A 16,964-nucleotide genomic window follows, 5' to 3' on the forward strand; every position below is an offset into this window, starting at 1 on the left:
CAAAATATCTCCTGTTACACTTTATGTGCCTTTCAACGAGACAACGGGAGAACAGGAATGAAAACATCAACCTATAGAAGCAGCTCAAGAGAAATGCTTGTTTGGGCAGCTGTGTTTCATTGACAAGCACTGGGCTAGACAGAGAAGACTTAAATTTAGGTCCTAACCTCACCACTTTCTCATTTCTGGATGACATGAAGCAGTTCATGTGTTAAGTCAGTTTGCTCATCTGGCTGGGAAATGGGGAGAGGAACACTTGCCCTGTCTATCTCAAGTGTCATTTGGGTGGACCAAAGAAAATAATGTATTTGTCAGTCCGCAAGCACTTACTATGGAAAGTCTGCTCTGGGTAGGGCTGGCTAGAAATGTAGAAGTGAGTGAAGGGCATGACAGAGAGAGAAAGCAAGAGAGAAAAGAAGGAAATGAAGGAAAGAGACTAAGTCCTGAATTAAACTGCAAATGTAAAGGATTTTTTTTTTTTTTGACAAAGTTTTGGTCTTTCACCCAGGCTGGAATGAAGTGGTGTGATCTCGGCTCACTGCAACCTCCGCCTCCTGGGTTCAAGCGAATCTCTTGCCTCAGCCTCCCGAGTAGCTGGGATTACAGGCGTGTGCCACCATGCCTGGCTAATTTTTGTATTTTTAGTACAGACGGGGTTTTGCCGTGTTGGCTAGGCTGGTCTCAAACTCGTGACCTCAGGTGATCCACCCTCTTTGGCCTCCCGAAGTGCTGAGATTACAGGCGTGAGCCACCGTGCCCGGCAAAGGACTTTTAATGATACTTATCACCACCAACTCACCAACATACCACACCAACAGATCAAATATAATTACAAAAATAAATGAACACAGAGTCAGTGCTAAGTTTGTTCTTCCAGGTTTGGTACAGGGCAAAGCCCAAAAATGGTGAATAGGCAAGGGCGCACTGGAGTTTAGAGAGCATCAACTCACCTCTGAGAAATGGCAAATGTTCAGAACTGGGGTACAGCTTGGTCTGCCTGATGTTTCTCAGGGTTCCCGTTATCCAACATTGAGAGAAAGAGTCAACTGATTTTTAAAATCTATTTCACATTTTCAACATTCACGTGGATAAAAGACCCAATGTACTAACTCCCCAACCATAAGTCATAGACAGAAAAAGTCTGACTTCACGAAAAACAAAAAGATCTCACGGTGTCACTCATAAGCAGAAAGATAAATTCTTTTCTACAATGTTATCAGACGGAAAAAAGGTGAAAATTACTAATTTAAAAAGAAAAGATGCAGACAGATCACCATAGAACCAAATACACTGTGTTCGAAGGTCAACTTTATTTCAGGGAATACTGAATACCTCACCTCACAGAGCTAGGAAACAAGATACAGCTCCACAAATATGAGGGTCAGGTGATGTCTCAATACTGTTTCAAAAGCACATGACACAACGATTTCCTCTCTTCTCCTTCCCTCCTCCCCACCCCACCCCCACCCCCTCCCTCCATCCCCCATGGCTGCCTGTATCTCCAAAAGATTCATCAGTTGAATATCATCCGTTTTCTCAATCCTCTTGGAAATGATTTTTTAAAATTCCCTTGCACATTATTTCCTTGCTCATATCTATGGAAAGCCAATATATCTATATATCAATTGTCACATTTTCATATAATTCAGATAGTGACTTTTAAAATTTTAATGACTTAATCCTTGTTTAACATATAGATCAGATTTTTTACTATAACCTGTGATAGTTAATGTTTATGTTTCAACTTGGCTAGGCTATGGTGCCCAGTTATTTGGTCAGACACCAGTTTAGATGTTGTTGTAAAAGTATTTTTTTAGATGTGATTAACATTGAAATAGGCAGACTTTGAGTAAAGCAAATTACCCTCCATAATGTGAGGGGCCTTCATCCAATCAGATAAAGGTCTTAATAGCAAAGTCTGAAGTTTCCTGAAGAAGAAGGAATTCTCCTGAAGACTGCAGCCCAGAAACCTGCCTGCATTTCCAGCCTGCAGCCCTGCAGAACTCACATTCACGACTGCAATGCTGACTCTTCCTTGAGTTTCCAGGCTGCCAGCTTGCCCTGTAGACTTCAGACTTGCCAGCCCCCATAATCGCATGAGCCAATTCCTTAAAATTCTCTCAGTAGCTAGCTAGATAGCAAGATGGAGATCTAAATACAGATATCTCCTATTTGTTCTGTTTTTCTGAAAAACCCTAACATGTAACCAAATTACCCCTTTCTTCACACATCATTCTTCCAATCATGCTTTCTTTAAAATAAACAGCTAAGTGTTTCTTCCTTTTAAGAAAGGTCTGTGTGCTACAGATTACCCTGCAAATGTTCTTTGTGACTATGTAGGAAAGATCAGGCACATCCATCACTGTCTTGGGGAACTGGTATTTGATCCCCTGCTGGACAGGTCTATAGCTGGAGGATGACCAAGGTGTTGGCAAAGGATTCTGGAAAGATTGATCCTAGGGAACATGAATGCAGTGCCGCAAATCTCAAAGGAGAGAGGTTATCTTTCAGCCCTAGTAACAAGTTTTGTTAACAAGAGTCAGTAGGTGGCATATGAGGAGAAAAGGCATTTTTCTCATGCTTTCTCAGATTTTCAAAATGTGGCTTGCAGCTCTCAAAACAGTTTGGCAGCTAAGAGAGGCTGAGGCTGAAGGAGGGGAGGGAAGAAGCTGATTTGCAGCTGGTGAGTCATATTGCACATACTATGAACCTATTTCTATTTAAGAAGAGGCTTTCTTAATTTTCTTTTTTGCAGAATGGTCTTGATTTTGGATCTTCTGTTCTATGATCAGATTATGTGTCAGAAGATGTTTCCAGGTTTTTGTTTGGGAAACCACAGCTATCTCATTGTTTTGCTTCTGTGATTACCTTCCTGTCTCCATGGCTTCCTTCATAGTATTCATCCCAGTTCACTCAGCTAGCTTCTTACCCTCTTCTTTGCCTTTCCAAATTATGACCTTTCCTTTAGTGACTTTCATAAGCCCCTTCAGAAGTGCCTTCATAAGCCCCTTCTGTCATTAAAATATTTTTTAAAAATTTATTTTATAACTTTGTTGGTATAAAGACAAATCCACTTGAAAGTATAATAATTTTTTCTTCTGACTATAAAAGAAAATATTCTCATGGGCTCCTTAAAGTATCACGGGCCCTGGGCACTCTGTCTCCTGTGTCTGACAGAGAACAAGCCATTCCTGCTGCCTGCTCCATAAAGGCACCCGAAACAGATATCTCTCCTCTTATTTCCTCACTTGTATAATTCTTGTCTCGCAGGGTTGCCCTATGTAAAGTGAAATAGCGCAGAGTACTTAGCACCCGGTCCAACAGCAAATAGCCTGTAGTTAGTACCCATTTTATACTTAAACTGACATTGGGCATTGACTAGCTTGACTTAAATATTATACTGCTATCTACCTTTTTACTTATGTCTAACTCTTTAGTTAAACTGTAAACTCCTAGACGGCTGACAGTATGTTTTAAACCAGTGGTTCTCAAGCTTTGGAGGGCATCAGGAGTTGCTGAAGCTCAGCTGGCTGGGCCTCACCCCCAGAGTTCCTGATTCCGGAGGTCTGAGTCGGAGCCGATAATTTGCATTTCTAACAAGTACTCAGGTGATACTGATGCTGCTGTTCTTAGGACCCCACTTAGAGAACCACTGTTTTAGGCAACTCTTTATTCTCCCAAAATCTAGCACAGAGGGAGACTTACACATTCAGAGTAAATTATTTATGCAAAAGATAATACACATGCCGGAGGGAAAATCTGCCCCATCCCCATTGTGAGAAAAGTTTCAGTACTACAAAAGCTGAGCAGAAAGGGATGAGCAAAGAAATCTTGTTGAAAGAAAAGGTGCTGGTGGCACAATTGAACACTGACTGTCATCTATTGGATCTCGGGGCATGTGCAAAATGCAGACAAGAAGCCAAACAATAGCTCAGCCAACTCATGGCTGCCTGAGTTCTGAGCTCAATCTATAACAATGCCAGCAGGGCTGCTGGGATCCATCTGCTACTCTCTTTCTGATAACGGATCTGGGGTCTCTCTGGAAGAAAATAGCTTGACAGGAAGAAAGAAGGATTAGGCCAGCTGACAATGTCTGGATTTATGAAGCTGCCCTGGAATATGGTAGAGCTTTTAACCCCTTCTGCACTTGGCTAATCCTCAACATACCCCAGCTATTCTTTCCATTGTCCTTGTTCCTTTCATCAAGAAATGTAATTTGTGAATGCCAAAGCTCCCCTGGACACATTCTGTTTCCACACAAATTAAGTTCCCAGAATTTAATACTGCAGGAAGCCTTGAGATCTTTCAGCCCAACTCACTAATTTTACGGATGAGAAAACCTAAGCCTGGGATTAATCCTAAAATGTATAATCAGTCATGGTAGAGGCAGGCTGGAATCCAGATTCCTTGACTCACTGTGGGTATGTGATGTGTATAGTCCTTTATACTCCCAAGCTGAGTAGCAAAAAGATATCTTTTCTCACTTTTTTTTTTTGAGATGGAGTCTGGCTCTGTCACTCAGGCTGGAGTGCAGTGACACGATCTCGGCTCACTGCAACCTCCACCTCCCAGGTTCAAGCAATTCTCCTGTCTCAGCCTCCCAAGTAGCTGGGATTACAGGTGCTGCCACCACCCCGGCTAAGTTTTGAATTTTTAGTAGAGACGGGGTTTCACCATGTTAGCCAGGGTGGTTTCAAACTCCTGACCTCAAGTGATCCACTCACCTTGGGCTCCCAAGGTGTTGGGATTACAGGTATGAGCCACCGCACCTGGCCGATATCTTTTCTCTATTACATTTTAAGGAGAAAACATGACTTTCCCTGTTACTTAAGTTACTTTTCACAATTTGTTCTTTTGTCCCTGGAAGCAGGTGGGCTTCATAAACACAAATGAAGAGAAATGAAGAATGCTAAACAGTTTCAGCAGAGACTGGAAGCTTGAGGGCAGTGATGACATCCTATTCCCTGATATATGCCCATTGGCTACCCAGAACCATGGCACAGAGCAAGCTCTCAAAAACCACATGGTGAATGAATGAATGAATGAATGACTGAATCACTGATTTAATGACAGTTTGCCAATTTCTCTGCCAATTAGGGAATGAATGTGTTACACTGAGATTTGGAGACTGCTGTGGAGCCTGTCTCTTATCTAACTATAAGTTAGGTGCTTACATAAAACCAGAAAATGCCTTGTATTTGAAAATATGAAAATGCCTCTGTATGCTAAGCGGTGTGTCAACTGAGAAAGTACAGACTTTGGAGGTGGCAAGCTTCGAATCCCAGGTGTTCACTCTGGTTACTTAATTCTAGGCAAATTATAGAAAATTTCTGAGCCTTGAATCCCCCTACTCAACCCTACTCCTTCCATTCCCCCCACTGGCATGTTAGGATTAAATGAGATAATGTATGCAAACTGCCTTGCACATAGTAGGTGCTGATTAAATGTTAGTGTCACTTCCTTGTATTCCCAACTGCCTGTTTAAGAGTCATGTAGGTATTCAAGTAGGTGGGGTGGCAGTTGGGGGGTAGGTATAAGACTCTGAATGAAAATTGAAGGGGCTTTTTGGCTGAAAATGTACATAAATTATCATTATGGTTATAGTTATCTAGTAGCTGCTTTTACTGATGGTGTGCCTTGCATTCAATATAAGCAAAGCTGCTATCATCCAGGTATTCCTCATATTCCATAACCTCTAACCATTTCCCAGGTTTCTAAATAAATTGCTTTTCAGGAAAAAAAATAAATCTAGCTTTTTGCTTACCCATTTGGTCTTGATATCCTGGTTCCGAGCTCAAGGAACTCTGTCTCCTCCTCCATTTCCGTGCCAGGGATCATGTTTTTCTGAACAGGCTGTGGTGAAAGCATTTCCCATTCATTGTCATGGGTGACAGCCTGCAACGTAACTGCATCCGGGCCAGCCCTGCCTCGGCTCTTACTCTTCTGTGATTGGCTGACTGGACCAGAGGCTTCCTCTAGTGCTAAAGATTCTAGAGGCTTCATTTCTTCCAGAATCTGCAGCTGGGGACCCTCACCCAAGCTGAGTTCAGAGAATGGCTCCACAGTCTTGCCAGACCACCCAGGCCCTGAGTCCCTGGCATCCAGTGATGGATCACCAACCTCACTATGGCCCAAGAACATCCAACTCTGGTCTTGTGCAGGGCTTTCAAAAGATGATCTCGTATCGCCTTTAGAAGACATTTTCTCTGCAGAGAGACCTTTTCTTTCATTTAAGGAGGCTGGCTGACATGTGTCTGGGAAGCTTGCTAACTGAGTTCCCTGCAGCCCTGTTTCTTTGGAACCTACGTACAATTCTAATTCAGCTATGCTTTCTCTTTCTTCACAGGTCTCTGGCTTTGAGTGTGAATTTTCTTCACGGTTTACAAGTATGTAATCCATGTGTAGTGCATGACGATCTTCATTCTTCTCTGTACATCTTTCTTCCTTGTATTCTGATTTTATCTGCTCAGGCTCTTTGGTAGGAATTGTTTTTTCTTCTTCCAATTCTGTTATTTCCTTGCTGGCACCTAGAAGTGGAAGTTGAAAGTGAGAAGAGGAGAACAAGGTTTAATTAACACATTGTGTGATTTGTGATCCTTGCAAATGATCATCTAAAAGAGGTAACTTAATATTTTTTATATATTTTAGTTATTTATTTATTCATTCATTTGAGACAGAGTCCCGCTCTGTCACCCAGGATAGAGTGCAATGGTGTGATCTCGGCTCACTGCAACCTCCACCTCCTGGTTTCAAGCTATTCTTCTGCCTCAGCCTCCCGAGTAGCTGGGACTACAGGCGCCTGCCCCCACGCCCAGCTAATTTTTGTATTTTTAGTAGACATGGGGTTTCACCATGCTGCCCAGGCTGGTCCCGAACACCTGACATCAGGTGATCCCCCCTCCTTGGCCTCCCAAAGTGCTGAGATTACAGGCGTGAGCCACCGCGCCCAGCTAGAAAATATTTTTATTTTGTAGAGTCATTCGATTTTCTCGTGCACTATCAGGAATAGGTATTACATATGCACTAGATTTTACTGCTGTTATAATACAGGACTTAGTGAGGCATGCCTTGCAAATGTAGTTAGTTTCCTCTCTACCCTCATTGGTAGGAAGAGTGTGTCTTACAAATATGCACTAGTTTAATCAACGCGGCAGTTTCTTGGAAGTGGAAGAATGGAATGTTTCTTACCATTTGGTGGTCCTATGTCTCCACCTGCTGGTAAATCAGAATTATCTGTTTCTACTTCCCAGTCAACGTTTGATGGAGACAAAATGTTGGAGCCTGCTCCTACCGGCAAATAAACGGACTCAGGGTCTTCATGAATATGCAGCACAGCCAGCTGGGATCCAGGCAGTCTGTTTTTGGTCTCAGCCTGGTTTCCCTCACTTCTTCGATCAGGAAGTGCAGAAAGCACTATCTCTGCTGCTCTGCATCCCAGAGATTCATCCTCTGGAGACCCAGCTTCCTCCATTGTTTCAGCACTCTGGGCAGGTTCTGTGAGATAAGACAAATCAAAGGGAGGTGTGTACGGTGCCAGCGACTGCTTCAGAGAATCTTCCTCCAAAGGAGGGTCACCACCATACAGGAAGTGTTCAGGCTCTCTCAGTAAATCTTCATCGATATTCTGGCCCATTACATCATATTCAAAATCACCCCACGAGGCTTCAGATGAGCAGATATCTTGCTTCCCTAGGTCCCCATCAACTGGCGTTTCCGGATGGCCTTCGGATAATGTCAGTTTACTCATGTCATCTATTGTTCCCGTGGATGTGTTGAGACCTGAGGCATCGCTGAAACTGTGGTCAAAGGCAGCTTCGCTTATATCCAGACAAGTGTCTGAGGCTAACAAAGCATCAGGAACCAAGGCAGGATTCTCTGTGGATAAATGTGGATCACCATCAAACAAAGCTCTTGCACCAGGCTGACTTTCAGGAGAAAAGCTGTCTGATATCCAAGAACTGTCACCTTCTGGAGTTGGCTCTTGGTGAGTTACAAAAATGCTAGTTGCCACATTTTCAATCCTTGGGATTCTTCTGTCAACTGGTTCCAAAATTGGTGCCATATCTGGGCTGGCTCCTTTTTCTGATACTTGTAAACCTGTACTGTTGTCACCGTTTATTTCAGAAGGTTCAGGTGAACCTTTATGAGAGGTGGGCTGAGAGGAGCCCTTTATGTCTGCTTGATAGCCAATTGGAGGCAGCAGAGTTACGTTTTCAGAATCGAGTTCTGCATTGGATGGGACAAACTCCCGTCCAGGCTCATAAATGGGTTCTTCATCTATCTCTGGCTCAGTGAGACAAAGCTCACTGGATTCCACTTCAGGTCCCATGCAAGCACTGAGGTGCTTCTCAGTCTCTTGCTTTGCTTCAGAATCGTGACATATATCAGGGCTGTCGGAAGCCTGAGAATTGCTGTCATGTTCGCAGTGCGTCAGGATATCAGGATTCTCACCATCTGCTTTCAAACTGAAGGGCTTCTTAGCATCTATCCACAAGTCAGGCGCGGCAGAGGCCAGCTGCCCACCCTCTTGAAAGTTGCCATGTAAAATATCTGGCACAAAGGTACCTCGGGAGTCCTCACTTGGGGTAGAGCCATCCCATTCAGAGCCTGGCTTCGTTATCAGTTGGGTGGGAGAACTGACAGCAGGAAAATTTTCTGTGGCAATGCTTGAATTTGTCATCTCACCTAGGTATGATTTTTCTTGTTCCCACTGATTTGTTTCTTGACCTTCATTAGTTGAAACATTAGATGTAACACAACTATTTTCCTCTGCGTGAGTAAAGGCTGCGTCCGGATGATCGCAGACTGACAGCATGGTGTCCTGACACTGCTCTTGGGTAGGTGTTTCAGGAGTCAGCTCATCACCAGCAGCAGACACAAAGGTTTGCTCTCTTGAGTCCTTTTCTTTAATTTGGTCTAATTTTACAAGCTGGCTGAACTTGTCAGCATCTGGGTCTGGCTGCCTTGGTTGAATGTTCCAGAGTTGCTCATGGGAGTTCTCCCCATTACCTTCCAGAAAGGGTGACTGATGGTTGTCACTAAAAGGATTAGTATAGTGTGTTTCCACGGGCTCAATATCACCCTGAACTGGTACTCCCCAGGGACTGGCATTTTGGTATACTGAAGAATTTATCTCCAACAAACCACTGGAGTCAGACAGCTCCCTTTCAAATGGACTTTCAATTAGTCTCCCTTCCTGGGGTGAGGCCTTCCACCACTCAGTGCTATCAGCTGAGAAGCCCAGCATTTCCAGTTGAGAATTATCTTCGTTCTTTGGGAACGAAGCTTTGGGAGATATTTGCCATGCAACATCTCCTGTCGTCCCTGTTTCTGGAGAAGATCTCTTCTCCTTCTCCACTGCTGTAATCTGCATTTCAGTCTCCGTTAATGGTGAGAAAGTCCAGGGATCAGGGCTGCTTTGTTGATTGTCACAGAATGAGTCTGACTTATTCTCATTCTCTGCTGGCTCTGAGCTGTCTAGGTAGTCATAAATATTTTCAGACTTAGGATCAGCTGTGACCAAGAACTTATTAGATTCATTCAATGAATCCCAAGCTCTGGATTCATCCTCAGCAAAGTGGCAGTTGGCCACCTGGATCTCTTCCTCTATTGACTCTTCACCACTGACACTGTCATCATCAGAACCTGAGCTTGTTGAAATGACCCTGGCATCCTCTGGCTGCACAGTTGCAGAAATGTCATGTTCATTTTTCTCCTGGTAGCTAGCAATTAGATTGCTTTCCTGATGTGTCCCTGAATGTTCAGAATATTTGCCTGTTTCAGGACTGGATAAAGAGGAAAAGGAATCACCATCAACTGAGTCATTCCAGATCTCTAAAAATGTAGGAGTTTTGCGATCAAAGCTCTTTTCAAACTCATTTATTCTGTTTTTCTCTAAATCCTTCATTTTGGTAACTATTTCTACTTGGCCATCAGTGGTAATTAGTTCAGATTCTTGGTGATTCTGTTCACTCCAGTTGCCTTGGTTTTCTTCTTGATACCCAGAACTGGGTTGCTGGCCCCAGGAGGACAGTGCAACTGAAGAGTCATTTAACTCAGGACTTGATGCACTTGAATGAGTATACTCACTAGAAATAGTATCTCTGTCAAAATTTCCAGACGAACCGGCTCCTGGAAGGCTATTTTCAGACCCCTTAATGTCAAGATTTTTGGTTATCTCAGAACGTGTGCTGCTGACATGCACATCACTGTCTATAGGGACGTCCCCAAAGTCAAGACTTCGGGGAACTCTGTGAGGTGGCCCTCCACCCACGTTCTCTGGCTCTAGAAAGTTACATTCTTCAGTTTTCTCAAGATCCTTTTCAGGTACAGATACATATTTTGTGAAATTCATCCCATCTGAAGTCTCAGTAGTTTCACCTGAATTTCTTTGACTCATGAGGTGTTTTTCATGGGTATCTTTTGGCTGCAGGTTATCTGCGGACATCCCTGTTTGCACATCACGGGAGTCTAGATTGTAAGACCCCTCCTCATACTCTAAAACTTCCTCTGGTTCCTCGGTTTGAGGACTGAAAGTGACAGCAAGAGAGCTGATTTTGCCTGATTTAATGCAGATTTCCTGATGTTCAGATGCAACCAGAGAAGACAGTTCCTGGTCACTCTGCCCTTTTTCAGAAATCCCTGAGGCATTCTCCACACCAGAGGCGATCACCTCCTCTTCATCAAGGTGCCCCCTGTCGGTGGCTCCCTGGGCTTCCTTCTCACTTTCACTTTGTGCATCGCCATGACCTTTCCATGGATCTGGGTGTGCAAAATACCCTGGATTCTCAAGCCTAGTCGCCAAGGATGCTGCATCACTTTGCAGGGTTTCCCTCTCTGTGTCCTGCTTGTCAAGATGAGATATAAGTGCCTCTGATTCACTGGTTCCAGAGGCTGCTGGCGCATCTGGGGAATGAGTGTCTTTAACATTTGCTGAATGGCTGGGGATTTCAGGAGGCAATTCGCTTTGCTCTGAATCTGTGATATGTGAGGAGCCTGGTAACATGAATGATGACATGTCTTTATCTCTCATGACAGAATCCCAAATACTGTTTGCAATTAGCTGCCCACTTTTCTCATTCAATGTGTGATGTTCACTGGGAGCACTGTCCTTGGTATGCTCATCAGAGGCAGGGAGCTCCCAATCTACCTGATTTGCTTCCTGATACTCCAAGCCCCAGGGTTCCAGCTGTCTCACTGTAAATCGGGTTTCCGGCTCGGAACCTTCAGCCATGTATCCTTCTGTGTGACCATCACTGGGGATTGCCACACCCCCACTGCAGTCATCCCAGTCCAAATCATTGTCCATATCTGAGATCGTTGCAGTGGACTGAGTATCCTCCAAAATCACTCTGTTCCACAAGTCGAGACTGTCAGAGGCCGTCTGCCGGGAGTTGGTGCTGCTGTGCAAAAGTGTGAGTTGTCGGTTTGTTTCATTGTACAGTTGCATCATGCTGGGGTCGTCGTAACTGGACTGGCTGCTTTCCCCGACGTCATCCTCCATGGAGATATTCTTACCATCTGTGTGCTCTGTCTCGAGTTCATTTTCATCCAGGTCGTGAGTGGTATTTATTTCAGAACTGTTACCTGTATGAGGTGAAGCCCACATGTCTAGGTTCCCAGGACCTGAACTGATTCGATTTCGAGATGACTGTTGCAGTGACTGAGGAGGAATGTCAGTCTCCTCTGCCGTGGAGTTACCATCTTTTGACTCAAAACCTTCCTCTTTAGCAAATGGCTTGTGTTCAGTTTCCTTTTCGTCTCCAGCAAATGTTGGTGATGTGTAAGAGTCTGAGGTGGAATAATTGGTATCTAAGGGGGAAGGCACCGAATCTTCTCCTAGGTTGGATGCACTGTAATCAGAACATTTGTAAGATAAGAAGGAATCTTCCCAAGGAACTAGGACATCTGACCCTCCTTTCTTCATATTCTCCTCAAAAAGGTTCCAGGAATCTACCTTTTCATATACCTTGCCCCTAGTTTTAGGATCCACTAAACCATTCTGATCTTCTTTTGGTGGCTTAGAATTAGTCCATGTGTGATCCAGATCAGAACTGGGATTTCCAGGTGCAAAGATGTGATCCCTGGAGTCATTGTTTTTCTTGCCCCAGATTTCTGGAGCTGCTTCATTGTTTATCTCACTGGGTGAATTGTCCAGTAGTTCTGAAGAAGAAAAGGCAAACCCACTTTTTGCCATGGCCCACTCATTCGGGTCCCTAACAGAAGGTGTCTTGCTGCTTGTTGGGTGCAAATTCCAGGTATTTTTTAAAGCTTCAGCATGATCTTCTTTACCAAATGCACTCCAGGCTGGGAATGGCGCCACAGCTGCTGGTTCACCATCATCTGTAGGATTTCCCCAGGGCTCGGGCATGGCTGTGGGAGAGTGACCAGAATGCCACAAAGAAGCAAAGTCTTCTATCAGGTGGTTTGTTCCTTGGGGAGATGTATTTGGCAAAGGTGACTTCTCCATGGGCAGGTTCTGGAACGGCAAGCTTTCCTCATTTTTGTCTTGAATATCATTGCTACCCAGTTCAGGCTGGCCAAATTCAGATTCCCAGGGACCTGACTTTGTAAATTCGAGGCTCTTTGGTTGAAATACAGAATCTGAGGCTCTCCTATCAATGGAGCTTGGCTTATGCTCTTTCCATGATTCAGGGCTCTGGAAAACAGATTCCTGTTCACTGGAACTCCACGCATCTGCAATATTTTTGGAGTCAATTTCCAAACCACCCCACCAGCTGCTGCACCGTGCATGGGTCTGAGGTGGCCCCATGTGACCTGTGTCAGTTGCTTTTTGGGTCATATCTTCTGTATAGAGTGAGGCTGGTTCTTCAGTGGATGGCGAGCTTTCTACTAAACTATTCATGGGTGTTGGTGGGATCCTCTTTCCAGTATTTTTTAGCCTTTCTGGGGAAGGGGATTCATCTCCCACAAAATCTGTCAGGCTCAGATTTCTTTCAGAGTTATCTCTGGGACTGTCTTGTCTCTGGACAAACTCCTCATCATGTTCCACAAGGCTATCTTTGCCAGCCCCTGACAAAAGTGAACTGGATGAATAATTAGACATGTCGGTTCCCATGCCATCAAGTCCTTCAGGCCCAGCGGGGAGTTGTCCTTCTGACAGGTCGCTGTTGGGGAAGAAGTCATCTGCTGGGGAGTAGTCTGCAGAATGAGAAGATTGCTGGGACTGCCCAGAAGCCATGGGTGCTGGGTCAAAACTGAAGAGGTCGAAGTGCTCACCGTGTTCTCCAGACCATGCATGTTCCTCCGCCACCGCCCCTTCAGGGATGGGGCTGTAGGAGTCAAGCCCTGGGAGGAGGGTGTGGTGAGGCCCAGCACCTTCTCCCACGGGGCTGTCGTCACTGAGGAAAACAGAGCTCTCCTTGGATGAGCGGCTGCTCCTAATGGTAGCCAGTCCGCTGTCTGGGCTAACAAGGTCTACATTGGCATCCACCTGAGCCTGGTTAGAATCATTGAGATCTGGAGGGTTCTCTATGAAATTCACAGAGCTGGGTTGTGGCTCTATGTCAGAACCATACAATTCCATAATCCCAGAAGACCCCTGGGAGAGGGGGGCACTGCCTGCCACGGCTTCTGTTGAGGATGTCCGGCTATTGGAGACCATCTCTGGACACCTCCTGTTGATGACTTCCTTGACAACGAGAACCACCTGATCACAAGTCACTGAAGGGTCCTCTTGTTGGTACACCAGGATCTCATCACAGCCACAGTCAAAGGGCTCCAGTTCTAGGCAAGGGTTCTGACACTCTTCCAGCTCACAGCAAATCTGTCGGAAGGCACAGGAATTTGTGTCAGCACTCAAGCACTGTTGCACTTTGCAATTGCACTTTGCAATTTATCTCGCTTAATTTTTAAATATAAAATTAATCTGTGTTCATCTGTCTGAAAAAGAAGATCTCAAACTTAGAAAGTTCTGATTACTGTACCACCAACCCTTTCTCCAATTCTATCCAACTGTCTCTCTGTTTAATTCAAAATCCAGGTGCTCGATTTTGATGGCTCCTGAACGTTTGGGTAAAGGAGTTTAAACCTCCTAACTTCTTTCCTAACTGTAATATAATACCATCTTCCAATAGCAATGTAATTCGAGTTGCAAAAAAGCAGAGATAATGCATGTTGCTGACAACTATAGGAAAAGTGTTGGAATAAGGGGACAATATCAGGAGACAGGCTTTTGTTTGGGAGGGGGCAGCCAGGGCTGCTTGAACCTCTGATAGCTTCACAATGCAAAAGAGAGAGTAGGAAAGACAAAGATGCTCCCGCGGTCTGACCTTTCCGAACAGCACTCAGGACCCCTCAGTCCCTTTCACCCCAGGTAACGGAGGCATGGAGCCCAAAACAGGCAAAGCCAACCTGGGAGGCAAGGGGACACTGATGGATGGTCAGTGTGAGACCAGAACTGGGTTACGGCTTTCTGATTTTTAGGGAATGTCAGGAGTATTTTGTTGTGCTGGGCCTTTGAAATGGCCCCACAGGATTAGTAGAGATAAAATTAATAATAATAACAACCACCACCACTACCATCATGGAGCTCACATAGATACTACTACTACTAATTAACATTTACTGAGTGCTTTCATGTGCCAGGCATGGTTCTAAGGGTTTTATGATCATTATCTCTTTTAATCACCACAGTAATTCCACAAGGTAGGAACTCTTTTTATTCCTATGAATAAAGAAATGAAGATACAGGAAGATTAAATAACTTGTCCAGCAACACACAGCTAACAAGTGCTGGAGCCTGAGTTCTGTACCCAGGCAGCCTAGCTGCAAAGGCTGACTCGGCCAGTGGTGTGACCACACAGGCCAAGAGGAACTCGCTAGGCCAGAGCCAGGACTCTGTTGCTTAAGATTCCAGGGATCCACCTCTGGCTATTGCTAGGATGGGGAGGGTGGGTGGGGAGAAGAGAGGAGGACTGGGGTCAACTCAAGAGCTTTTAACTCCTTCATCTGCTCTTCTACTTTTGTCTGTTTCCAATGAACCAATTTTCACATTGGTTTGAAAAAGGGGTCTATTGCTAAAAGTGATTTGAAAGCCGCCACGTTGTAGGCTTCCAAGGCCTAAACCCCGTCCCTGGGAAGCCAGTGACCAAAGATGAAATTCAGCTTTGAAACCAAATGCAGAGGAAAGTGATGAAAAAACCACAGGCTGGTGATGCAGGTCAGAGGAGGAGATGCTCTTTCACATTCGGACTTGAGAGAGCCCGAGAGTACCCATAGGCATGGGTCAAGAGAGCTACAGTGGAGCTCTTGGGGGACAGAAAGGAGGATGTAGAAAAGAAAGGGGCAGAGACTGTGCCTCTAGCCACCCATGGATACATAAGGAATTGAATCCATTAGTGAAGAGAAATAAGTAATGAAGCATCCGGGGCCCCGTGTGACTCCTATTATAATGAATCATGTATGTTCTCATATTAGTTATTAAGTACACCTGGCTTGGTATATCCGATGGCCTATTTTGATTAATTTATCTAATTCTTTTTTTTTATTTCCTAGGCCTTGGGTTAAAAGACTCAGCTATCAACCTGGAGGATAACTGATTACCTAGTCAGAGTTCTGGTACCTGGAGACAAACTAACTTTGATTAAAGCATCAGATCACCAGGTCTTAAACACTGGGCACCAAACCGGTCCTGGGACAGGGGCTAAACCTTGTCAGTTATGATCAGAGAGCAGTCCTAGAAGAAAACAGCACCCAAAGGAGAACTTGCTCTTTTGGGAATGAGAAAGAGCTAATGTTTTGCACTATGGATTCAGTCAAGAAGAGAAATGCTTTTGGGGCTTTCTTAAAAGGCCAAATGTAAAAAGTACCCCCATCATTTCCTAAAACTCAAACCTCTAGGACTCTACCTCTGGGGCTAATTGCTCATGAGCCACCAATCTGTTCTGTCTTGCACTATGTGTTCTGAGAGCCAGCAGGTTAGGACAGAGGGAACATGACGGGGTCAGAGGAGGGGCTCACCTGACTGCACAGCTCCATGTTTTCTGAGTACACAGCAATCTGTCGTCTCGGCTGCTGCTCCTCTGACAGATAGCTGGAGAACAGGATGAGGACATCAAAACCAAACTTGTCTGTAAATGCTTTCAAGTCACTGGTAATATTGCTGTGAAACAGACAATTCTGAAACGACAACAGGAAATTTGATATTAATGTCAAACTGCCCAGCTGTGGGGAGTTGTTCCACAAATTTGTCCAGTCTTATGATGTATTTAGGAGAGATATTTATTATTTAAGTCAAGTGAAATACAGTTTGCTTTGAGAAAGAGTGGAAACTTTCATGCTATGGCTTAAAATACACTTTGCTTGTTTGTTTTCCCAAACCATGTAAGAAAGGAGTTTTTGCCATTTTTAAGAATAGTTTAGACAAAGAACAGATATCCTAAACATTTTTTTCTAAAATATTTATTCAGATGCTTAATTTGCAAATCCTATTTTCCCTCTTGTCGCTTATAGGATCTGTATACGAATGTCTGCTATTGTTACAATTTATCACAATAAGAATAGGAGGAAGTTATTTCTTCCTGTATTTTTTTCCTAATGATTATTATTAACTCCAAGGAGAAATTCCTACGAATCAACATAGCTGAGTTTACTGGGTGATCTTTATTCCAGTGTAGAATTCTGGGAGATTTTTAAAAGAGCTGTGATGTCAGATTTGCTTGTTCTATGTGGCAGCTGTGGAGGAATGAATAATTGCAGAAAGGGATCCCAATACCTCAGATTACCCAGATGTGGCTCACATCATTTGTAAAAATGTTCTGGCTGCTTCAAGTTTTATTTACTGTATGTATGTACTTATTTATTTATTTTTGAGACAGGGTCTCACACTGTCACCCAGGCTGGAGTGCTGTGGCGTTATCTCGGCTCACTGCAACCTATGCCTCCTGGGCTCAAGCAATCCTCCCAGTTCAGCCTCCCAGGTAGCTGGGACTACAGGTGTGTAT

The 16,964-nt window shown here is 44.3% G+C and overlaps 1 protein-coding gene across 12 annotated transcripts in view; it reads right to left on the reverse strand.

Annotated features, from left to right (window-relative positions):
- Positions 1-16,964, reverse strand: part of PRUNE2 (prune homolog 2 with BCH domain) — a 293,772-nt gene that overhangs the window by 85,615 nt on the left and 191,193 nt on the right. For all 12 annotated transcript variants that reach the window (XM_063787780.1, XM_001146885.5, XM_054658124.1 and 9 more), the window contains 3 exons: positions 15,982-16,140; positions 7,189-13,786; positions 5,765-6,527 (listed from right to left, as the gene is read on the reverse strand). In XM_063787780.1, coding sequence (XP_063643850.1) covers positions 5,765-6,527; positions 7,189-13,786; positions 15,982-16,140 — 7,520 coding nt within the window. The remainder of the gene's footprint in view (positions 1-5,764; positions 6,528-7,188; positions 13,787-15,981; positions 16,141-16,964) is intronic.

This window comes from Pan troglodytes, chromosome 11, assembly GCF_028858775.2.
Source record: "Pan troglodytes isolate AG18354 chromosome 11, NHGRI_mPanTro3-v2.0_pri, whole genome shotgun sequence".
NCBI lineage: Eukaryota > Metazoa > Chordata > Mammalia > Primates > Hominidae > Pan > Pan troglodytes.